The following is a 26187-nucleotide window of genomic DNA, read 5'->3' as shown; positions in this document are numbered from 1 at the left end:
CCCTCGAGGAAGAGACAGACATCAGGGAAATCCCGGTTTGTCTGACACCGCCTTGTGGCCTTCAAGGCAAGTAAGCCCTCCTTTTGCAGAGAGCCAGTGTGGACCCTTTAGCCCTCTGGGGTGTAAGAATCAGGTTCTCTCTGTCTCTCTGTCTCTCTCTCACACACACACACAATGCTTAAGCAGATTTAGTGCCGACATTCTCCTCTGTTATAGCCAGCTTAATTCAACATAAACATACATTTTATGAGGCCACTCAAGGTTTTCTTTAGCCTTCCCAATGGCAAAAAGTCACCAGCTTAGAAGGATTTGGGAAATTCATTTTTTCAAGTCAACACTGAGGCTGTATATCAAACCACAGTCTAAGCCTTTAAGTAAGAATCCATTTTATTCCCGAAAAATTTTTAAGTCACGGCAGCCCCAAAACGAGCTGGCTGGAGGCAACAAGGAACAAGGAAGTGAAGAATTTTTGGCTCTGGAGTCAGAAGCCTTGATCCCAAGCTGTGTCTGCCACCTGCTAGCTGTGCAGCACTGAGCGCAGTGCTCTCAATAAGGCCCCCTGTACACACGTGAACCGGGAATAAAAACCATTCTCCCTGACGTAACTGTTGTTGCGAGTTAAAAAGAATACATGTAAACGTCTGGGCGTGGTGACTGGCACCTAATATAATAGCAAACTGCTCTCTGTGTGCGTTAGAAGGCAGGCACTGTTATCAGCCTTTCTCAGACAGAAGTTATATAATGAAGTTAAATCACTTCCTGATGAGGAAAACAGTGGCGCAGAGAATTTAAGAATTTAAGTAGCCTTAAATTCTCAGTGGCACAGAGAATTTAAGTAGCCTTCCCAAGGTCACATGGTGACAAGGAGGTAAAGCTAAAATTTGCTCTTCACCCCTCTGCCATGTTTATTCCAATATGTACTCAATGACAGTCACTCCCACGGGGGCCACCCATTAATGGAGATCCATGGCTCTGAAATCCATAAAGCGCTGAAAACTCAGTTTTTACCAAAGTTTAACAAAAACTCGGTTGGTGGTAAAACATGATCTGAATTGATGCGAGCCTGTTTATAGTCTTTATTTATCCCTCCTGGTATTATCATGCCTACGCTGTGCTGAACAATTAGTAGCAGCATTTTGCTGCCCTGCTGGGAGTGCTAAGTAACACGTAATATGTCACCACATCAACGTCCCAGAAACCCAAAAAAATATCTCGATTCTGGAATTCATCTGGCCCCAGGGGATTCGAATAAGGAATTGTGGACCTCTTTTATTATTATCTTATCCCCATCTTCTCATTATTTCAAAGGTTTCTCCTTAAACACAACCTCAGAGAGACAAATGCCACAAAACTGCCTTATAACTCTCTGTTCTAGTTAACATTCACTGAGTGCCTCACGGCAACACTCAGAGCTATGGTCATCTGATTTCTTGAGTCGAGCAGTGAAGAGGGGCCTTAGTGCACAGTCACATTAAGAAATGTATAGGAGTTTCAAAATGGTCATTATTTAATCCCTCCTGTTGGGAATCATGCTGATGACCACTTAGGTAAATCTCAGCCCCCACGCCACGAAGCTAAATTCCCACGTACCTGTTGCATGCCGTAAACCGCAGCCCACGTGCCGTAAAGCTCAACGCCCACGTACCTGCTGGATGCCGTAAGTCCAGCCCTGCCGGATTCGATCCCGGGCCCACACGTTGTGAGCGTTCTCCGCCAACTTGTCCACCATCGCTTCCTGAGACGGCGTGAGTTTAATGAAGCTCAGGTCCATCGGGGCAGGCTTATACCCACTTGTCAGCTGGTAACTACAAAGCAAAACAAAAGAGATACGTAATTGGCCTTTCAAAAACAAGTCCAGGCTTAGAAATCCCTCTAAGGGTCTTTTTATGGCCCCACCCACTTCTAATGATTCCAGACACCCCACTGGGGACCGCTGGTCGGTCGGTCAGCAAGCCTGGAGCCCTTCATGCACGCTAATAACTCATTAGGCACAAAGGCCACGCGATCTTTGTTTTCATTTTTATGTCAATAAAACTAAAATAAGACACCTTACCTATCTCTCAAAGTTGAGGACTTAGTGTTTCTGAGTTCCTAATATTTGAGGCTTTTTTACAGTATTAACGAAAATAACTGGTTACCAATGAAAACATGTGATAGATTTCTCTTCCCGTTTATATTTTCTTCAATTTTCAAATGTTATATTAAATTCATATATTTATTTAATAAACCTGTGGGTCCTTTCAGATACTAGCTGTTCATTATTGCATAGGGAGGTTTTAATGCATTTATGAATTCATTCCCCCTTTTTGACTTCCCTGGTTATATAATTTAGGAAGCCTCTGGATAAGACAGAGAGTAGGAAATCCCAGGTGCATAATCATCTAAAATATTAGGAAGGCCTGGATTTTAGGGAATTCTTATCAGAGACTACTTCCATACTCTGAAATGCAAAGAAAGTACTAAAACGGGCATAAGTTTTCATGTTTCAGAAGAAATATAAAATTGAAAATATAAAAATTTAAACATGCACGTATTAGGGCAATAATACTGCCCTACTTCTCTGTACAGACACACACACAGCTGCCTCATTCTCTTTTTTAACTACTGAGATTTGAACAAAGCCTATTTTATAGCTGCCTCCCTGCCATTCTTCTGTCATTGTTCTATTCCCTATAATCAACTATGCCTTGAGGTCAGGATCTGTTTCTAATCCATTTTTCTAACTGTCTTTATACTTGAAACAGGGCATGGCAGATAAGCAGCCTTTTGATGATCTGTAGTGTTTGCAAGAATTAACTTTATATACTGAATATAAAGGTACATGCATCATTTTTATTTAATGTTTGTTTATCTTTGAGAGGGAGACACAGAGCATGAGTGGGGAGGGGCAGAGACAGAGGAGACACAGAATCCGAAGCAGGCTCCAGGATCTGAGCTGTCAGCACAGAGCCCCATGCGGGGCTCAAACCCATGAACCGCAAGATCATGACCTGAGCCAAAGTTGGATGCTTAACAGACCGAGGCACCCAGGCACCCCAGTATATGCGGCTTCATCTCAAAGATTCTCCTTTGTACAAAGAAAACCGGCTAACTATACCAAGTTAAAAAAAAAAATTATTAGAACATGAGAAAATGCTCTTTGGGATAAAACTATGTCATCGTTTTTCTTTTAAGTATTCTGGGCTATGGCTCTCAGAATTAGCAGGCAACCTTCTTTGGAGCAGAGAGTTTGACTGCCGTATTCCTCACTATCTGTCAAACGGAGAATAGTACCAGATACATGGTAAGCATTCAATAAAAATATGTTGAATGAATTGATGTGTTACAGCAATAAATAATTTTAAGGTTGAATACAGTTGACTTTGCCTTAGTTACTTCTATTTCCTTAGGAGACCTCTAGTATTTTATAAGTCATTTACCTATAGACAAAAGTATGAGAAATATTTTGTTTTGTTTTGTTTAAGTGGATTAGATTGGTCTGGCAATTGTTACAGTTAAGGTTAATTCCTGCCTTATGTCATTCAATTTATAGTCACAAGCTATAATTATAGACAAGAAATTTCATTCTGTTTTAAATCAGCACTCTGCAGGTTTAGGTAATTAACAATATTTTTTTTTCCTGTCTTTTTTTTTTATATAAAGAAATCACGTGGGATTTTTTAACCACTCATACAAATCATTGTATGTTATAGAATTCTGGTTATAAATAGATAAATCTGTAAACTAGAAGCACAGTCTACATACAAGTTCTTTTTTCAGAAAATATGTACATTTAAAGATTTTCTCTACACTCAACGAGGGGCTTGCGCTCACAACCGTCAGATCCACAGTCACATGCTCGTCTGACTGAGCCAGCCAGGTGCCACTCATTCAAAAAATATTTTCTTCAAGAAAGAGCTGCTAATAGATTTCCAACGTACCAACAGATGATCAAGCTAACAGAGTTTATTTTCCAAGTACCAACATATGATCAAGCTAGCACAGTTTAATTTCCAAGTTTAACGTGACTAGCTGGAGGCAGTGTTAGAATCAGTGATCAAGAACTCAGTCTTCTCCATCGCCCAGTCTTCCCACCTCTGCTTGACACCCTCCTCCTGGCTTCCCCACCATCGCCCAGCAGGAGGTAGCATAACCGTACACAAGTCTTTCTCCTCCCATTTTGTAATGGCCCTGAGACCTCCTAACTGCAAGACAGGAGACATACTGGATACAGTTTGGAAACTAATCTATGAAAAATCGATTAGAGCCTAAGCCATCTTAATGAGGGGTATGTGCATGTGAAGTGAAAAAAATCCTTCCCCTGACAACCAATTCTAATGGTAGGCTTTCCAGCAATATCTCATACGGAATGGGGAGGGATGTTTGAAAGGTGGAAGATGGGAAGGAGGTCCTTCCATGTCAAAAATTATAGATAAATTCTACTAATGTATAAAGCTGGATAATATGTGACATAAGTGTTTATCTTCTAAAATTTCCTCTTCCTACATGGAATATCTACTAGACTGGCTTCAATCTGTGATCATAATGAAAACCCTTGGAGATGTATTTGCATCCGTTGATTTAACATGGCACAATAATTGGTTTATGCTCCTTTTCAGATGTAGACTATAATTTATTTTACTTTTCTTCATAACCCTGTGCAAGAAAGGATTTGAAGCTTCAAGAGATTCTTTTAGAGGCACCTGGATGGCTCAGTTGGTTAAGCATCCGACTTTGGCTCAGGTCATGATCTCACGATACCTGACTCTCTATGTGGAGCCTGCTTCAGATTCTCTGTCTGTCTGTCTCTCCCTCTGCCCTTCCTGTGCATGCTTTCTCTCTTAAAAATAAATAAACATTAAAAAATAATAATAAAGTGATTCTTTTATTTTTTTTATTTTTTTTAACGTTTATTTATTTTTGAGACAGAGAGAGACAGAGCATGAATGGGGGAGGGGCAGAGAGAGAGGGAGACACAGAATCGGAAGCAGGCTCCAGGCTCTGAGCCATCAGCCCAGAGCCTGACGCGGGGCTCGAACTCATGGACCATGAGATCGTGACCTGAGCTGAAGTCGGACGTTTAACCGACTGAGCCACCCAGGCGCCCCTAAAGTGATTCTTTTAAATGGCCAATAATCCCATCCAAATTAAAGTTACTGACTCCCATTCCCCCTGACCCTTATTTCCATACTGTTGTACTTCAAATCACCTATAGTAAAAACAAATACAGATATTTTTGAAATTCACAGACTTAACAAAAATGGTGACATCATGAATGCTTAACCAATATGAATTAGTAGCATCACAATGATTTTTAAAACTATTTTCGTTTGGAGTACATGTTGAGAAAGTAAGAATCGAATCATTATATAAAAATAGGATTTTTTTTAAAGGAGCATAAATGAACTTTGGTAAATACTGTCCATTTCACCTTATTAATGTAATTTTAGTAGGTACATAAAGATCAACCAACTGCTTATATGAAATATTCTCTTCTCGTGGTTGAAAAAGAACAAAAAGCAAAGCTTTTCCTGTACTGCATGTAAACCGGAAACTAAGTGGTTTCAAGTAAAGTTTCAGATTAATTTCCAGGAATTTAAAAGAAATAAAGGAAAGAAAGATTACCATTATAATTCTTGGGGAGTAGAATTTTGTAGCTCAAATAATAGGGAAAAGTTGTATCAATAGTAATTCTATTAATTCAAAATACATCATCATATGCATCAAATACAAAATGTCTCATCTTAAAGATGTTGATGTGTTACATTCTCCCTTTTTGACCTTCCTGGGAAAATTCTGCCAGAATCAGTCAATAGATCTCTTTCTCCTGCAGTCTGGTTAGTAGGTATCGTTTTACTTCCTTTACTTTTATATGCAAAGTCCCTGTTCCATCAATCATCCTGAAATGCAGCCGATGGGGAATATATATGGAATTAAATAAATACATTCAATATACTGACCTTCCAAGGTATCAAAATTCTTTTGTAGTTATTATCTCTCAGTTAATTTATTTTGATGTGGCATAAAATCCAGTAATTAAAAAAAAAAAACAGATTAATAAACTACGTGTATAGGGCTTCAGTTTCTTTTCTAAAACACCCTTGTGCCTGGAGAAATAAAACAAAATGAAACAAAACTGGCAAACTGCCAGTGTCATCTGCACCAAATTATCGAAGATGTAAACAAAAAATGACAGCACTTGACCCCGCTGATGAGTTGTCACGTGGAGTAGCAATTTCACTTTGGGCTTCATTCCCACCTGACCCGCATTTTTCTGAAGCAGGTATTCTAAATGAGCCTATGAATAAAGTGCTCAGTATAATATCACTAAAGGGGCAATTAAAGTGGTGGCATCAAAAACATGGCAGAATTCCAAAAACACTAAAGAGAAAAACCTTTTCTTTTTTTTTTTTTTTTTTTTTCTAGCCTCTTCCACCTCTCAAGCTTCCTTGTTTAGGATGAATCAGGTTAAATGAAGCTTAGAAGTCATTATGCTGTGAAAGATGCGCAGTAAACATGAAAAGATTATGTCCAAGTTCAGTGGATGTGAGGTGTAAATTTCAAAACCAAATCCGCCCTTCAAGTACCTTGGAACAAATGGGAAAATCTCAGATGACTGCACATCAGAGAGATTCAGGACAAGTTTTTGCTGGAAGCACATCTACTAAAAATGCATACTGGGCTGACATTTTCACAGAAAGAACAGAAAGAGAATTCAAAACTCCTCCAGAGCACAAATACAGGAGAATTAATTTCAATGTACAAATTAGGAGGGAAATGGACAAGGGATAGGTTTCTTCTATTACTTCACTTCTTTGTTTTTAAGTAAAGGTAATATGATGAAGTGCCCTGGAGACCTGCCCCCACCACCCAACTCCCTTTTATCAATTTCTTTTTACTCCAAGGCCTTCCCCTACCCCAAAGCCCCTTTGAAACAAAACCACAAGGTATCCACTGCCCCAAGAAGGGGTCATCTCAAGAGAGAGACCAAAGAAAGCCATTCTTGGTTTGGATTTTTAAAATAGACTTTGAAAATTCACTGCAGAGACCATAGTCTTTTAGATAAAGGCCTTCTGACAGTAAAAGTTAAGTTTTTGAGTATCAAAAGAGCAAGGCCCAGATGCCTTGGGACAGAAGGAAGACCCGATAAAGACTTCTTATGCCCTGCCCAAATAGGTTCCACAGAGCCTAGAAGAACAGGAGGATTTAGAGGGAAGCCAGAGTTCTCCAACCCCCACCCAGGAAGAGACCAGGTAGATCCCTCGGCCAAAGTGAACTTCTGTCTTGTTCCCAGAGTGTACCAAGGATAATGGCCAGGTACTAGAATCTCCCACACCCAAGCCCTTCATCGTGCAGCACGACTACAGAAAAACGGATATGGCAGCCAGCCAAGTCTCCCACCTCCCTCCACCAACTGACTGCAATCCCCAAGTTGCCAGAGAGAATATTCTCAGGTTTCTAGCAATGAAGAGGCAAAAAGAAGAGCAGTGACCTGGAGGACTCACAGAAATGAGAAGGAGAAACCCACTGTGTGGACTCATTACCAAGACCAGTGCAGAAAACAGGCACCCCATAAGATGCCAGCAGAGGTGAATGAAGACAAAACACAAAGACACTCAGACCAAACTCGAGTCAGGCTCCACTGAATCCTCTTTCTGTCTAGGACTCTGACCTTGGGCTCTGTCATGTTCCAATTAGTTCCATTTTAGCAAGAATCCTACTGATCAATCAGTTTAAGGAAAATCCTCCAACCTTCCTATCGGATGGCATCCCTCATCCCCTACCTTGTTATCCCATCACCTGGTCTGCCTTCAGCAAGAATCCTATCAAGTTCATCTTGCAGAATCCCCCTTCTTGATGTGTCTTCCTAAGTAATTTTCTATCTACTGACCTGCAGCCCTGCTGCTCCTTGGTTATAAATCCCCACTTATCACTGTTGTATTCAGAATGGAGTCCAGTTCCATACATAGGTCTCTCTTCCCTATTTGCAAAAGTTCCTGAATACAATTTGCCTTTATGGCTTTAACTCCTGTCCAGCTCTGGTTTTCCTTGACATAAATCAGTCCTGGCAGCACAGTCAAATGAGGTGGACGATGGATCCAGTGTTCGCTCCCCATTGGGTGAGTGTCCTAAACACAGGTGGTCCTGGGAGTAAGAGGAGGGTAGACCTTCAATTCAAATTCAACAACGAATATTCATTTGGCGGTAGAATGTTTTAGGCCCTATTCCAGGAACTAATGATATATCACTGAACAATATGGACAAAAAAGTCTATAGGAATTATATTCGGATGGAGGTAGGCAGTAAACAAAGTGTAAAACAATAGTATGTTAGAAGATGTAAGTGCTACGGGGAAAAATAAAGTAGAAGAGGGGACATGGGGAAAAGTACAATTTTACATAGGGAACTATTTTATTTTTTTTAAGATGTCAAGAAAAACCGCTTTGAGAATATGACATTTCAATCAAAAATTTAAAGGTGAGAATAAACACAGAAAACAGTGATATTAACAGAGTTTTCCCTGAAAAGACTAGGATTAAGTTTCTAATACTAAGCTTCATTCTGGTACAAGGCCCATTGGGCTTGAATGCAAGATTAAACCTGATCAGAGAAAATAAAGAACATTGCACGCTAGCGCATTTTTTAATTTGTGGTTTGTGAAATTTATTCCTTACACAGAAAAGAAGTCTATAAACCGGTTTTGTTTTTTCGTGATCACAGTGCCTCACCATGACAGAAAAATCCAATGGTATTTGTAACACTGCCTTTCACTTAGGTAACTATTTACACAAACTGAATTTGGTATATGTACTATGTCATGGGTCCACACATTCAGCATCCAAGCCTTCATCTCAAAAAGTCATTTGTATCTATATACATGCATTCTTAGCCTTAGATTATCATTCTTAGCCTTTTATGTGGCTCAATATGCCTGAGACACCACTTACCCCTCCATTTCCCATCACCACCAGGGGCTTCATTAGCATTAGTGGTAAGAAGGTAGTGGGGGTATGGAGGGGATTTGTCACTGGATTTAAAGACCTCTCAGACAATCTAAACACTACCAATTCATAATTCAACATCACCTATTGTTCCCAGTGATACGGTCAGACAACCAGTTCCTGGTCCTATGTTCTGTGCTGATTTATTAACACACATGAGTGCTAAAGAAAAGTTTTAATAAATGGCATTGGTATTTAGACAAGGATTTTCTTTTCACTTAAACCTATAGTTTTGGGGGCACCTGGGTAGCTCAGTCAGTTAAGCATCCGACTTCGGCTCAGGTCATGATCTTACGGTTCATGAGTTTGAGCCCCACATCGGGCTCTGTGCTGACAGCTCAGAGCCTGGAGCCTGCTTCAGGTTCTGTCTCCCTCTCTCTGTGTCCCTCTCCCACTCCCACTCTGTCACTCTCTCTCTTTCTATAAAAAAAATTTTTTTTAATAAATAAACATAAAGTAAACCTATAGTTTTGCTTCTAAATCTCAATTACTGGGGCATATTAGAAATCGGCAATCATAAACTCTCTGAGTGGATTATTTCTACTGCGTTTTTTTTCTTTATTCCTACAGTAAATGGACTCTATGTTCATCAAACTATGCAGTGGGTCCAGAGCTTCACTTTACAATAAATGTACAAAGATTTGTGAATTTAAGAATTGACGATAATATAATGTGTTACACTCTTCAGCTGTCTGCTTGTTTGTTCTGCAGAGGAATAAGGAGAAAGGGAGAAAAGAACTACCATGAATCACACATTCTACAAAAGTCCTTAAGGATTTTTAGTGAAATGGTGTGTATTATGTATCAGAGAACACTCACACTCAAATGGCCTATTTTCAAAGAGGAAATGTAGCATGTAATGCAAATGACACTTGAGTCTGTGTGCATCCTTAAATCTGAAATGGGTCTCTTGTAGGCAGCCTGTAGGAGTTACGTTTTTCCCCATTCAGCCACTCTGTGCCTTTTGATGGGTAAATTCAATCAATGTACATTTAGAGTAATTATTGATATGTAAGGACTTAGTAATGCCATCTTATTCATTGCCTTCTGGTCCTTTTGCATTTCCATTGTTTCCCGCCCCCCCCCCACCACCCCCACCCCCTGCTCTGTTTATGCCTACTTCTGTAATTGGTTATACTCCATGGAGGTATGTTCTGTTTCCCTTTGTCTTTTGAGGATCCACTCAAGGTCTCTGCTTGGTGGTTACCTTGTGAATTACAATAAAACATCTTACAGATAAAACAGTCCATTTTAGGCTGATAGCAACTTATCTTTGAACACCTAAAAAGGCTCCACCTTTACTCTCCGTTACATATTACTGATGTTATAATTTACCTCCTTTTGTGTCGTGCATTTGTTAACAATTTATAGCAGCTATCGTTCTTATTACTCGTCTCCTTTGACTTTCATACTATGGTTGCATGGTTAACACACCATCCGAATGTAGAGTTACAGTTCTCTAAGTGTGACTGTTCTTCCCCATGACCAGCGTGCTGTGAGCTTTCACATCCTATGTTTCTGGGATAGCGTCTTCCCATTTCGGCACAAAGAATTCCTTTCAGCATCTCTTGTAACGCCAGTCTAGAGACAGTAAACTCCCTCAGCTTTTGTCTGGGAAAGCCTTTATTTCTCTTTCGTATCTGAAGGATACCTTTGCCATACAGCATATTCCTGGCTGGCAATTTTTATCTTTCAATGCTTTGAATACATCATTCCACGCTCTCCTGGCCTGTCAGAGTTTCTGTTGAGAAATCAGCAGGTAGCCTAATGGGGCTTCCTTTGTCAGTTACTTTCTTTTTTCCTTGGCTTCAGGATTCCTTCTTTATGGTTGATGTTTGACAGTTTCATTAAGATGTGTCTTGGAGGGGCACCTGAGTGGCTCAGTCGGTTGAGCATCTGACTTCGGCTCAGGTCATGATCTCGCGGTTCGTGGGTTCGAGCCCCATATCGGGCTCTGTGCTGACAGCTCACAGCCTGGAGCCTGCTTCAGATTCTGTGTCTCCCTCTCTCTGCCCCTCCCCCACTGGTGCTCTGTCTCTCAAAAATGAATAAACGTTAAAAAAATTTTTTTTTAATGTGTCTTGGAGAGGGTCTTTTTACACCCAGATAATAGCATGTGCTATTAGTTTTATGGACTTGTACATCCAAGTCATTCTCCAGGTTTGGGAAGTTCTTGGCTATTATTTCTTTAAATAAACTCTGTCCCCTTCACCTTCCCTTCTCCTTCTGGAGCCTGATCATTCAGATATTTGCTTTTCTGATAGAATCTGAGAGGTCTTTTAGGCTTTCTTCACTCTTTTTAAACTCAGGTCCTGCTCTTCTTCTAACTATATTAATTCTATGTTCATGTCCTCCAAGCCACGTGTCCTTCTTACCCCTGGTCTGCCGTGTGACAGATTTTTCTCCTCTGCATTCTTCATCTCATTCCCTGACTTATTCAGGTCTAGTATTTCCCTTTAGTTCTTTTTTAGAATCACAATTGCCTTGGTAAAGATCTCCTTTTGTTTATTAACGTTACTCCTGATTCCTGATTTCACCGGATTGTCTTTCTGAGTTCCCTTTTAACGTGCTGGATTTCTTCAGAGCGGTTACTTTAAATTGTTTATCAGCTCCTAATACTCTATGTCTTTGAGCTTGGTTGCTGGAGAATTATTTTCCTTTTGTGACTCTACACTTCTTGATTTTTCACGTTGCTTATAGGTATGCATTTTCGCTTTTGCATTTGAAATTGCCAAGACCCTCTTAACCAGCTCTTGTGTCTTCTCTGGTTCTTAGAGTTGGCCAGGCGGGTAATTAGAAACCTCTTTTTTTGATTTGCAGAGGGGAGTGTTATATTTCAAGTTTATGGTTACTTCCCTGCCCACCATGTGTGGCCTGTTTCTGAGCATACTCCCTGTCTCCTGGAGTTACCTGGGAACACACACACAAAGCCGGCAGCGGAGTGGGGGAGAAGTATGGGTTTAGCACTTAGTGAGCTGGGGAGGCCCATGGACTGGGTAGGGAGATGGGGTAGGGCATGTCATTCCCAAAGCCTTCTAGATGGACTTTCTGCTGACCAGATTCAATGTCTGCAAATATTATCTTCCTCTTTCCCCAAATCCTCCCTAAGCTTCTACCCACTAAGCTCCCACATTAGTACACTGGGTGCTGATGGACAGAAATGGGTATCTCAAGCTGCATCTTGCCAGCTGGGGAAGCTGGGTCCTCTCTCACCATCTTCCTCTTTTCCTGTGGGACAGGTCACCTTCACTAGATAAATCAGCCCCAAAAGGCACCTTCTTGGAGGTAGGGCAGTGTCCAGAAAATTTCTCCTACCACTTCACCATGACTAAACTCATTTTTTTCTTTTTCCTTTCTTTTTATTTTAATGTTTATTTATTTTTGAGAGAAAGAGAGAGAGAGAGAGAGAGAGAAAGAGAGAGGCAGAGAGACAGAGACAGAGCATGAGTAGAGGAGAGGCAGAGAGAGAGGGAGACATAGACTCCGAAGCAGGCTCCAGGGTCTGAGCTGTCAGCACAGAGCCTGACATGGGGCTCGAACTCATGAACTATGAGATCATGACCTGAGCCATAGTCAGACATTTAACCGCTTAACCAACTGAGCCACCCAGGCACCCCTCCTTTTCCTTTCTTCTTCAATGGTGTATTGGAATCTCCCTTTTGAAGGGCTAGATTTCTGCAAGCTCTCTGTAGTGGGTGAGAGTCTGCTCAGCTCAGCAGTCACCCAATTCTTGCCCAAACAGCCACAAGAGGGATCTGGGCAGTTGCACCTGTTAATCAGGTTCTAAGGTTTCTTTGGGGTCTGTCTATCTCCTACCATCTGAACTGGTGAGTGAGATTCCTGCTGGGTCTCTTGGAGTAAGGTGCAAAATCCGGAAACCTCCACAAAGATGCTCTCGTTTCTGTATGAATGTCTAATTTGTTGATTAAAAGGAGGGATAAGGGGTGCCTGAGTGGCTCAGTCAATTGAGCATCCGACTCTTGATTTTGGCTCAGGTCATGATATCATGGTTCCCAGAATTCACCCCTGCATCGGGCTCTGCACTGACAGTGCTGAGCCTGCTTAGGCTTCTCTCTCTCCCTCTCTCTCTGCTCCTTCCCCACTAGCACTCTCTCTCTTTCTCTCAAATAAACAATAATAATAATAATGGGGTCCATTAATAATCTACAAGGTACTTAAACCCCAAAGTTTTTTGTTTTTTTTTTTTTAAGATTCAGGAATGAGACACTATAAGCTACTATTACCTGAGATATTCAACATAGCCAATGCAATGACACAAGAAAAACAGTAGGCATATTGGAAAGGAAGAAAACAAACTGCCATCAATATCAGGTAATATTATTATTACATGGAAAACTCCAAGAATCTGCAGAGTTATTTGTTAACAATAAATTTAGTAATATTGCTAGATTGATATCTTTTAAAATATCATTTAGAGATCATGTGCAACAACAAAAAGAAAGAAATCCTTAATATCTAAGATAGATGAGACACATAGGAATAAATCTAACAGAAGAGGAACAGACTTCTGTAGATGTACACTCAATAAGGGCTGGGGCTTTGTTTATTACAATGCTCCTAGTTTCTAAAACGCCGAGTACAAGCGTGACATCAGCAACATGACTCGCCTGATGTTCCTTTTTTTAATCCCCCTTTAAAAAAAAATTATTTATTTATTTATTTATTTATTTATTTATTTATTTATTTGCTTGTTTGTTTGTTTCTTTAAGGAAGAGAGCTTGCAAGCAGGGGAAAGGGGCAAAAGCAGAGAGACAGCACCTTAAGCAGGCTCCAAGCTCAGAGTGGAGCACAACACGGGCTCCATCCCACCACCCTGGGATCACGACCTGAGCAGAAATCAAGAGTCAGATGCTTAACCCACTGAGTCACTCAGGCTTCCCACACTATTTCTATTTTGATTTTGTGTTTATCTGGGGTAACACAAAGCCAGGGTGACTGATGGAGATTACGGGGTGGCTGCTTTGCTTTAATGTTCATGATATTACTGAACACACTTCCAGACCTCCTATCTACAATGTGTGTACCTCCTGGAAACTGAAATAAAGCAAAAACAATAACAGGATATAGCAATCATTTCTTTAACACTTCCTCATTTAATACCCAAATATCCTTATGAAGAAGGTATCACCTGTTAGCAGCTGAGAAAGGTGAGGTTTTGAGAAGTTAAACAGGATCACGGAATAGAGGCTGTAGCCCAGCAGGTAAAATCACCCCTATAGCATTCATAGTCTCAGATTCTCATCGTAAAATGTCGATAATAATGCCAACTTTATGACCATTCCTAAAATATATTCTTTTAGTGGGGCACCTGGGTGTTACAGTCGGTTAAGCGTCCAACTTCGGCTCAGGTCATGATCTCACGGTCCGTGAGTTTGAGCCCCGCATCGGGCTCTGTGCGGACAGCTCAGAGCCTGGAGCCTGTTTCAGATTCCATGTCTCCCTCTCTTTCTGCCCCACCTCCACTCCCACTCTTTCTCTCTGTCTCTGAAAAATGAATGAACCTTAAAAAACATTTTAAAAAATATATATTCTTTTAGTAAAAACCAAGTTAAATTATACAAATATTTTTTGTAGAAAGTAGAAAACCACAGATAAGCAGTTAGGAATATAGGCACAGGTGAATACACACACACCTACACACAGAGAAAATAACATACTTTTTATAACATACTCCCAAATATTTCCTGAGCTTTGTTTCCTTACTGAGGAAGTCACCCAGGTATCCATCAGGAGTTATCTGGATGCTGTCAGAATGGCTAAACTTAACAACTCAGGAAACAACAGATGTGGGTGAGGCTGAGTTGAAAGGGGAACACTTTTGCACTGCTGGTGGGAATATAAACTGGTGCGGCCACTCTGGAAAACAGCATGGAGGTTCCTCAAAAAATTAAAAATAGAGCTACCCTACTACCCAGAAATTGCACTACTCGGTATTTATCCAGAGGATACAAAAATGCTGATTCAAGGGGCGCCTGGGTGGCTCAGTCAATTAGGCATCTGACTTCAGCTCAGGTCATGATCTCACAGTTCATGGGCTCGAGCCTCGTGTCGGGCTCTGTGCTGACAGCTCAGGGCCTGGAACCTGCTTCGGATTCTGTGTGTCTCTCTCTGCCCCTCCCTCCCCCTCTTGCACTCTGTCTCTCTGTCTCTCTGTCTCTCTCTCAAAAGCAAATAAACATTAAAGAAAAAAAATTTTTTTTTAAATTTTTTTTCAACGTTTATTTATTTATTTTTGGGACAGAGAGAGACAGAGCATGAATGGGAGAGGGGCAGAGAGAGAGGGAGACACAGAATCGGAAACAGGCTCCAGGCTCCGAGCCATCAGCCCAGAGCCTGACGCGGGGCTCGAACTCACGGACCGCGAGATCGTGACCTGGCTGAAGTCGGACGCTTAACCGACTGCGCCACCCAGGTGCCCCAAGAAAAATTTTTTAAAATGCTAATTCAAAGGGGCACATCACCCCAATGTTTATAGCTATCAACCATAGCTAAATTATGGAAAGAGTTCATATGTCCATCATCTGGTGAATGGTTAAAAACACTGTGTATATATGGTATGTATACAATGGAATATTACTCAGTGATTTAAAAAAATGAAATCTTGCTATTTGCAATAACATGAAAGGAACTAGAGGCTATTATGCTAAGCAAAGTAAGTCAGAGAAAGACAGATACATGATTTTACTCATGTGGAATTTAAGAAGTCAAACAGATGAACATAGGGGAAGGGAAGCAAAAATAATATAAAAACAGGAAGGGGGATAAAACATAAGAGATTCTTAAATACAGAGAATAAACTGAGGGCTGCTGGGTAGGGGGATGGGCTAAATGGGGGATGGGCATTAGGCAGGCACTTGTTGACATGAGCACTGGGTGTTATATGTAAGTGATGAATCACTAAATTCTACTCCTGAAACTGTTACTACACTATTTGATAACTAACTTGGATTTAAATACAATTAAAAAAAGAGTTATTTGGGTGCACTAAATTGATGCATAGACTAATATTGTTTAGACGTTCAACTTACTTCTTGGGCAGCTTCATTTTTTTCACCTTTTCTTCAGCATGTTCATCTGCTATTCCCACATGACATCCTAATGCCAACAAAGTCCTGGAAAACAAAACCAGAGATGAGCTGTAAGAACTCCCTCTCTATGTCTGGAATAACCCAACACAATAGCGGATGGGAATAAGGTAGGACAGTCAACCTTGAAAGCAGAGAAGAAATTGTTGATGCAAAGGAAAAACGCTTATAAAGTATTTAGTTTTGAGTAATGAGTAAGACATTGAAAATTGAAACATCACAAAAAAACAAGTGAATAGTATGTCTTTCTCCAAACCCCTCCCTGTGGTCCTGTTTCTTTCCCTAAAGGCACTGATTGCTTCCAATTCTTGAATATCCTGCTCTAGTCTGTGCAGTCTCTAACACACATGTATGGGTGTGTGTGTGTGTGTGTGTGTGTGTGTGCATGTGTATTGTTTCTTTGTTCCCTTTTACACAATGAGTATAGTTCTCTGCAATTTTCTATCTTGACTTTGCACCATAACTTTGATATACGGTTCTTTCATATAAAGCTGGCTTATTTTTCAACAACTTTGAAGTTCTCCATTAGTTGGATGTATCAGAATGTTTTTACCCAGTTCTCTGTTCATACCTAGTCTTTTGTTATTACAAACAATGCCACAATGAATAACCTCATACATTTAGTACTTGTACTGTATCCTTCATCTGTAGGTTAAAAACTCCTAGACATGGGATTACTGAGTCACAGGGTATATACATTTTAAAGATTTATAGGACTCCTGGGTGGCTCAGTCAGTTGAGCATCCAACTGCGGCTCAGGTCATGATCTCACAGCTCGTGGGTTTGAGCCCCACGTAAGGCTCTCTGCTGTCAGTGCAGAGCCTGCTTCAGATCCTCTGTCCCCCTCTCTCTCTCCCCCTCCTCCACTGGTTCTCTCTCTAGCTCTCAAAATAAACCAGATAAAATAAGGATTCATAAATATTATCAAATGTCTATAGAGTTGCTACTAACTTACATTCCCACCAGCAGTCTACAACATCGCCTGTTTCCCATACACAGTTAGCAAACTGCTTACGCTTTGCCAATTAGTCGGTTAGAAGGGTATCTCATTACCATTTTGATTTGCTTTTTTAAGATTATAGTTTTAAGTAACCTCTACACCCAACATGGTGCTCAAACTTACAACCCCAAGACCAACAGTCATATGCTCTACCAGCAGAGCCAGCCAGGCGCTCCTGTATTTTTCATATACTAAGTGTATCTGAGTGCTTTTTTCATATTCTTAAGAGTACCTGTACTTTTTTTCTTTGAAAATATTATTTGTTCACTTTTCCATTAGATTTGGGTTTTTTATTGCATTTTAGAAGCTCTTCCTATGTCTGAGATAGGAGTTGCAAATGTTTTTCTCTAGTCTGTCTTTTTCCTTTATTTAGTGCTATTTATATGCAGAATCTCAAATATGTTTTTATATAACTGAAACTTACCATCTTTTCCTATAGCTTCTGAATTTTATGTGGCACTTAGAGATACCCCATTTGTAAAGTCATTTGAAGAAAAATGTCCATGCTTTCCTGTGTGGGGGTGATGGTCAGAGGGGTCTATTAGCTTCAGGCACAGCTTAACTTTATTTTTTTTTTCCAGATGGATACCTAATTCTTCATAAAATATTTACCAAATAATTCACCTTTTACCACTGGTTTGAAACGCAACCTTTAGTAGACACAAATGCCCATATGTTTTTAATCCTTTACTGAACTTTCTATCTAGAAAAAAAATCTTGTTTGCAAATGTCTCTCAGGGGTCCCTGTTTGCCAGGAAGGGTTTATCCATTTTTTTTTTAAGATACTCTATCTTTTCCTCCCCTGAATGACCTTTCATTGCTTTTCCTGAGAAATATCCTTACCATTCACATGTAGAACTCAACCTTTAAAGTCCCCCAGGTTTATATGGAACAATGTGCCTTTAGTAGCCATGACAATGAGTGGTTTCTCCTAACCCAACAGAATAAGAGACAATGGCTAATCCTTTTTGGATTACAGAATTTCTAGGTTCTAGTCAGTTCCAGAAGGGATGTGGCAAACATCTACAATTCATTCACACTTATCCTCCACAACATCTTAAAAATGAAAATCTGGAGATAGATGGCATAGATAGGTACAGCTATGTATATTTACACATCAACTGTCACCAAGTTAAATTTTAGGTTAAACGTGGTAAAATTCAGATGATCCTGTGAAGTTACCCTTCAAGTGTTAACCTGCATAAGTATGGACAGATCAAGAACTGACTGAAGCTATAAAAATTACCTAGAGAATGTACCAATTAAAATGAGATCGAGCATGGGGCACCTGGGCGGTTCAGTCAGTTAAGCGTCTGACTCTTGGTTTCGGCTCAGGTCATGATCTCACGGTTTGTGAGTTCAAGCCCCACATCGGGCTCTGTGCTGACAGTATGGAGCCTGCTTGGGATTCTCTCTCTCTGTCTCTCCCCCACTCACTCTCTCTGTCTCTCAAAAATAAATAAACTTAAAAACAATTTTTAAAAATGAGACTGATCATTAATAGAAGAATAGAAAACACACTCAGAGAACAAACATGGGTTACACGTATTCAATCATCGTCCATAGGATAGGAAGTTTTTTGTCATTATTCCTTCATTCATTTAACTATTCAATGAATACCTCCTGAACATCACTAGTGGCAGGCCCTGTCCTAAATTCTGGGGATAAGCTTACTGGTCAGTGAGGACTACAGCAATAGTTAATTACAATTCAGTGTCCTGTGTCCAATGAGATACGTAGAAAGCTATGAAATCATCAGGAGGATGCCAGACCCAGCTCTGAGGGAACTCAAGGTGACAATAATATTAGGATCTATCTTAAACTCTGACAATTCGATCTTTGAGGGCACACCCACTGAGAAATCTTCTGATTACAATGAATGGAGAACTTGACTATACATTAAGTGAGGGCCTTGAATGCCACGCTGAGGGACTCACACTTAGGTGGATGGACAACAGACAGGTTACTGAGGATTATGCTCAGAAAGATAGAATTAGAAGCTGTCAGGTCAGAAATGTACCTCGAAAAGGTTAATTTATTACTGTTTTAATAAACCTGCAAAGTTGTATGACCATCACTACAATCCAGTTTTAGAGTATCTCATCTCACCAAGTTCCTCATGCCTGTTTGCACTCATTCCTCACTCCGACCCCACCTCCCCCAGGCAACCACTAATCTATATTCCGTCTCCGTAGATCTGCCTTTTCTAAAAATTATATATAAAAAGAATCATACGGGGGTGCCTGGGTGGCTCAGTCGGCTGGGCGTCTGACTTGGGCTCAGGTCATGATCTCGCAGTTTGTGAGTTCAAGCCCGCGTCGGGCTCTGTGCTGACAGCTCGGAGCCTGGAACCCGCTTCACATTCTGTGTCTCCTCCTCTCTCTGCCCCTCCCATGCTCATGCTCTGTCTCTCTCTGTCTCTCAATAATAAATAAACGTTAAAAAAAATTTTTTTTTAAAGAATCATATAAATTAGGATCTTTTGTGCCAGGCTTTTTTGACTCAGATTAATGTTTTTTAGGTTTATGAATGTTATAATGTTTATCAGTAGCTTATCTCCTTTTATTGCTGAAAAGTATCCCATTGTGGGGCTACATCACATTTTGTCTATCCATTCATAAGTTTATGAACATTTGCATGGTTTCAACCTTTTGACTATTACATATAAGGCTTCTATGAAGATGCTTCTGCAGACCTTCATACAAAAGTCTTTCCATGGATATAAGGTTTCATTTCTCTTAGTTACATATGTAGGAGTAGAACTGCTAGGTTGTTTGGTAAATTAATGGGGGTTTTCCAGTCTGTCTTTTATGTTATAGCCCTTCGAATGTGTGTGAAGTATTTCATTATGATTTCACTTGCATTTTCCTAATGAGCTATGATGTTAAGCATTTTATAAATGTGCTTGCTAGTCATTCATAGATCTTCTTTGGTAAAATACATGCTCAAATGCTTTGTTTATTTTTAATTGGGCTGTATGTACTCTTATTGTTGAGTTGTAAGAACTCTTTATATATTCTGAATACAAATCCTTTAGTAGGACTTCCCTTATTTTCTACAAAGTCTACAAATATAATGTATGATATATATGACATGACATAATTTATATGACATATAAGTATTTTCTCCCAGTCTGTGGCTTTTCTCGTCAAAAGTTTCTTCATAGTTTCTTCTGAAGTACAAAAGGTTTTGCTGTATATAAAATGCAATTTATTGATCATGTGTTTTGGCTTTATATCTAAGAATTCTATACCTAATCCAAGGAGGTTTTAAAATCAGAGCAACAGATCATTTAAAAAATCTATTTAGTGAAATTATCAACCACCCCAAGTTCTTTGAATTGGTCTCTGTATTATCTGTATTAAAACCACTGTATCTGGTTTAATGCTGTTTAACTCACATGTTTAAGACGTTTAAAAGTCTGCTGAGGAGTAGGGGCACCTGGGTGACTCAGTCAATTGAGCGTCTGACTTTGGCTCAGGTCATGATCTCATGGTTCCCGAGTTTGAGTCCCACACTGGGCTCGCTCCTGTCAGCGCAGAGCCCAATTCAGATCCTCTGTGCCCCTCCCCTCACCCTCCCCCGCTCACACTCTCCCTCAAAAATAATAAACATTTAAAAACAAATAAAAGGATTATATTGGAATGCATTATCAAAATATTAAAAAAAAAAAAAAAAAGAGTCTGCTGAGGAATGAGGAGAGAAGAGCACACTACAAAGCGTGCCCAGGGAAGCCTGGGCGAGGCTAGGTGTCCTAGTCCCCAGCAGAGAAGAACAGAATAACGGGGCAGAAACAGACTACCCGACGGTAGGTTCCCTGTCTCTGTCTTAGTAACCGCAGATATCTGCAGTAACTTGCACATGTCTTCAGTAAATACTACTAGGTTAAACAGCCGAAACTGGTCCATGGGGCACTGTAGTACTTACAGCAGACAGCCACAGGAAACAGGTAAACAGACTGGCATAGAGCCACGGAGGGAACACGAGGCACCCTGCAGATGACGAGCACTTGGTATGGAAAAGCCTGGTTAGAGACTGAGCTTTATTGCCTATTCATTGCTTCACTCATTCAAAGAACATTTACCAGGTTCTGGGTAAAGCCTGAAAAATGGTGGGTAAATGAGAAGCCCGCCCCCAAGAAATGCAGGGTCTGGTGGAGAGGCCATCCTGTGATTACACAAACCAGGAGAGGAAGTGTCTACGCTGAGAGATACAGAAGGGGCGCGTGTCCACGAAAGGGGGCCTTACTGCGTCAGGGAATGTTTACTGAAACCGCAAATGTTTCCTGAGGGAGCGATAGGAGATGTAAGGGATGAGAACAGGGCCCAGAGAGGAACCTCCCAGGAAGAGGACACATAGAAAGCCCTGTGCTGGAAAGAAATATGCAAACAGGTGAGTCAGAAAAGGCTAGTGTGATGGCAAGACAGAGAGAGAGTAGCCCTCCCATAGGATGAAGCTGGTTAGACGGGAGGCCAGACTTTGTAGACTTTTATACAAATTAAGGCACTGTCTTCATCTAAAGATCGGTGGAAAGCTGCTTTAAAAGAATGTCAATTGTGGGGGTGCCCGCCCGGGTGGCTCAGTCGGTTGGGCCTCAACTTCAGCTCAGGTGCTGATCTCACGGTTCATGGGTTTGAGCCCCCACCCCCCCCAACCCCCCGTCGGGCTCTGTGCTGACAGCTCAGAGTCTGGAGCCTGCTTCGGATTCTGTGTCTCCCTCTCTCTCTGCTCATCATCCTCTCTCTCACTCTCAAAAATAAATAAACATTAAAAAAAAAAAAGAATGTAAATTGGGAGAATGATGTGGAGACCTAAGTGTTCAGAAACGACCAGCTGGCTACCAAGCACGGAAGGAGAAGAGAGGAGAATGTATACATTTCCGCTGGACCCGTGGGGAGTGCATGCCACTTTCAGATGGTTAATAACGGTAGCTTAGGTTAATGTGGTACGAGACGCCGAGACGCCGGTAGCACGGGAGGGGCTGGAGGGCTAATTGCATCATTAGCGATGGAAGAAAAGAATTAAGTGGATGGACTAGAGGATCATTAGAAGGCCCTGGGTGAGGGGAAAGAGAAGCGACTCTGAGATAGCTGGTGTGTGTTACAGGGGGCGCTTCACCATTCGAGGGTAAGAACGCTTTTTAAAAGCCTGAGACTGGAGGGGTTAAACAAATCACAAAGTTTGAGGAACACCTGCAATATCCAAGCAATTTGGCAACAGAGTAAATTTTCTGTGCTGGATGCTTTATTGGAACCAGGTATTATGACGGTGAATGAAAACGAAACAAAACAAAATATCACGGCCCCTACCTTCATAGAGCTTCCGGTCCAATAGTAAATATTAACGTATTAAATAACTCAGAAAGTAATACTAAAAATTGTGTTGAGAGCTATAAAAAATACTACAAGGTGTTATAAGAGAGAGTGGGGAGGTCATGGGGAAGGTCTCATCGAGGAAGTACATTTAAGCCTAACGGTGAGGAATGGGTAGGGAGGGGCCTATCTAGGAGTAAGGCAAAGAACTTTCCAGGCCAAAGGAACGGCATGTAGGAGGCAGGACAAAATGTGAATCAGTGGAGGGAAGAAACCACGGGGCCGGAACAAGGGCAGGAATTAGATACACTAAGAAGTGGGAGGTGTCAGATCGCCCAGGGCTTATACAGACCCATGAGGCTGGGACATTTGATTAAGTGCAGTGGGGACCCACCGAACAGTTCTAAGCAACATGTATATGACTGCATCCGGGCAGCCGAGACCTGCTGCTGTGCACAGAATGAATTGGAAGAAGCCAAGTGGGGGGGGGGGGGCAGTGAGGAGATTCCCGTGACAGTCTAGGTGACACGTGATGATGGCTCAGACTGAGAGGAGTGCTGTGGAAATCGGGGAAGGGGAAAGACTGGAGATACACTTGGGAGGACCTGATGATGGGTTGGATGCAGGGATCAAACAAAAGGAGGAGTCCAGGATGACTCCTAAGCTTCTAGTCTATGCAGCAGGATGAGTGGAGATGCCATTCACAGGGGACGAAAGTCTGTAGGTCAAGGTGCCTCAGAGGCAAACAGGGAAAATACCAATTGAAGAACGGGAGACACACAGGGCAGGTGTCTGGGGTACAGATGTACATCTAGGGAGTTGTCCGCACCTGTGTGGTATCTGCGTGGGAGGAGAATGCCCGAAGACTTTGCAACAGAGAGAAGACTGAGCCCAGGACTGAACAGAAAGAATCACAATATTTAGGGGCACCCGGGTGGCTTAGTCGGTTGAGTGTCCGACTTCAGCTCAGGTCATGATCCCACACTTCGTGCGTTCGAGCCCTATGTTGGGTTCTGTGCTGACAGCTTGGAGCCTGGAGCCTCCTTCAGATTCTGTGCCTCCTTCTCTGTCTCTGTCTGCTTGTGCTCCCTCTCTCTCAAATATAAATAAATAAACGGTAAGAAGAGTCACAATATTTAGAGATGGGGAAAACTGTTGCCAGCAAGAGACTGAACTAAAATAAGACACAAAACTAGAAGGGAAACCTGCTCTTTTACATTTTATTTATGTTTGATAGACAGAGAAAGACAGAGCACAAGTGGGGGAGGGGCAGAGAGAGAGGGAGACACAGAATCCAAAGCAGGCTCCAGGCTCTGAGCTGTCAGCACAGAGCCCGTCGCGGGGCTTGAACTCACAGACCGCGAGATCATGACCTGAGCCGAAGTCGGATGTTCAACCGACTGAGCCACCCAGGCGCCCCAAACATGCTCTTTTAAACAAAAATCACTCCTCTTCTCTTAACTGCTACTTTTCTCCCCTGGTTCCATATTGCTCCCCTTGGTGTCCCTGTGTCCCGATTCCTCATCTCATCCCTCCCTACATACATATGCAAACAAATCACATTTCCCAAAAATAATTTTAAGGAAAAAACTACTTGACCAGAAGAAAAACACTGTCATAGTCTTCCTCGATTTTTATTAACTTCCAAAGAAAGATTCTTTTTTTTTTTATTTAAAAAACATTTTTTTAACGTTTATTTATTTTTGAGACAGACAGAGACAGAGCATGAATGGGGGAGGGTCAGAGAGAGGGAGACACAGAATCTGAAACAGGCTCCAGGCTCTGAGCTGTCAGCACAGAGCCCGACACGGAGCTCGAACTCACGGACCACAAGATCATGACCTGAGCCGAAGTCGGCCGCTTAACCGACTGAGCCACCCAGGCGCCCCTTCCAAAGAAAGATTCTATGCAAGTATACACTATGTTGACTAAAAATCATTATAACTTTCACTTCCCAAACATAAGTCATTTATTCAATAATTAAGATCGGGGTGCCTGGGTGACGTGGTCAGTTTAGCATCTGATTGGTGGTTTTGGCTCAGGTCATGATCTCACGGTTTCATGGGCTCAAGTTCCACATCAGGCTCCATGCTGATGGTGCAGAGCCTGCTTGAGATTCTCTCTCTCCCTCTCTCTCTACCTGTCCCCGACCCTTGCATCTCTGTCTCTCAAAATAAATACATAAGCTTAAAAAAAATTTAATATCTGGAATTCAGAAAATACTGGGAATAAATCAGAAACTAAAATTTTAGGAACACTGGTTAAACTGGGGACAGGGCTTGGCAGGCATGCTGTAACCACTGTGCTGTCCTGAGAGAAGGTGCCAGAAGTCTGCAGAACTCTACAGTACACAGACGACTATCAAATCTGACGTTGTCTTTTCTCAACAATTGGCACAACAACAACAAAAAATTCACAGAAGAGCATCCAAAATTCAAATTCACTTAAAATAACCCTTTAACCCCAAATAAGGGATATGCTGGAGTAATCTTTTGCTTCTCTGGTACTTGGCACTTCTCAGAATTCAAATGAATAAAGTGTTAATCACCCCCATGATATTCTTATGGCATGTCAGACATGTAGTGCTCAAGGCTTCATCAGTATTCTACGATTTAGTCCCCACAATTCCACAAGGTAGATTCACTATGACCCCCATTTCAATGAGGGAAGAAAATCTAAGGTTCAGAAAAATCTGAGATTCCTTTAGAACAGCAAGTGCTTGAACCTATACCAACCAAAGTCAAAGTTGTTCTCTCCTTCTTTACTCTGGAGACTTTCAAACAAAGGACTAAAGAAAATACAGGAAGAAACTACCGTGCTTTCTCTAAACTACTGAGATTGGGCCAAACTTTGGAGAGGTGGGGGTCTCTTCCGGTGCTAAGGTAAATTTTTAAAGAAATAGGTTAGGGGCACCTGGGTGGCTCAGTCAGTTAAGCATCTGACTCGGGCTCAGGTCACGATCTTGCGGTTTATGGGCTCGCAGTTTGTGAGTTTGAGCCCTGTGTTGGGCTCTGTGCTGACAGCTCAGGGCCTGGAGCCTGCTTCAGATTCTGTGTCTCCCTCTCTCTCTGCCCCTCCCCAGCTCACATTCTGTATCTCTCTCACTCAAAAATAAATAAACACACTCAAAAAAAATTTTTTTAAAGAAATAGATTAAATCAGCTCATTGTAAAACCATAAACTATCGAGAATTGGCTCATGAAAAAGGTCATTAGCATTCACCATGGGCAACAGCACCATGGTACATGCACTCTGATGATTAATCAAACCAGCCACCAATGGCTCTTAGGAATGAGATCAGATTACATGCAGTCAAACTCAACACACTAAATGCAAATACAGAGATTTCTCCACCTCACTGCTTCCCAGGATTCGCCCTTTGCAATAGCTGGCCGAGTTGCCAATCACTAAAATTATAGGGAGTGTACTGCAAATTTAACTACATTATCTTCGACCATGACCTTTCAATAAAACATTTTGTTGTCAAAGATGGGCAAATGGTGAGCTGCTGTGAATTACTTATTGAAATGTACAAGCCTCTCATCAAGAACACAAAGGAAGGCAGGGCATCCCAAACACGGGGTACACAGGTCACAGCCATGTATTATGCATTCTTTATCACCGGCACACGCTGCGAATTTTTATCTTTGGTAGGTTCTCAACTTACTTGATTTGTATATATTTCCCTTTCTTTTTAAATCAATAGTAGAACCTAAACTCATTCTATGCCCAATATGTTAATTTCCATAATGCTAATTACTATCACATCTTTGAAGAAATATACTTGA

The 26187-nt window shown here is 41.3% G+C and overlaps 1 protein-coding gene across 6 annotated transcripts in view; it reads right to left on the bottom strand.

Moving 5' to 3' along the window:
- Positions 1-26187, bottom strand: part of RYR2 (ryanodine receptor 2) — a 767906-nt gene that overhangs the window by 294661 nt on the left and 447058 nt on the right. For all 6 annotated transcript variants that reach the window (XM_030335594.1, XM_030335595.1, XM_030335590.1 and 3 more), the window contains exons 25-26: positions 16031-16114; positions 1646-1805 (exon numbers count right to left, since the gene is read on the bottom strand). In XM_030335594.1, the coding sequence (XP_030191454.1) occupies positions 1646-1805; positions 16031-16114 (244 nt within the window). The remainder of the gene's footprint in view (positions 1-1645; positions 1806-16030; positions 16115-26187) is intronic.

This window comes from Lynx canadensis, chromosome D2 (assembly GCF_007474595.2).
Source record: "Lynx canadensis isolate LIC74 chromosome D2, mLynCan4.pri.v2, whole genome shotgun sequence".
NCBI classification, from domain to species: domain Eukaryota; kingdom Metazoa; phylum Chordata; class Mammalia; order Carnivora; family Felidae; genus Lynx; species Lynx canadensis.
The sequence above is the reverse complement of the archived record's forward strand: the minus strand, read 5'-3'. Positions and strand labels throughout refer to the sequence as shown.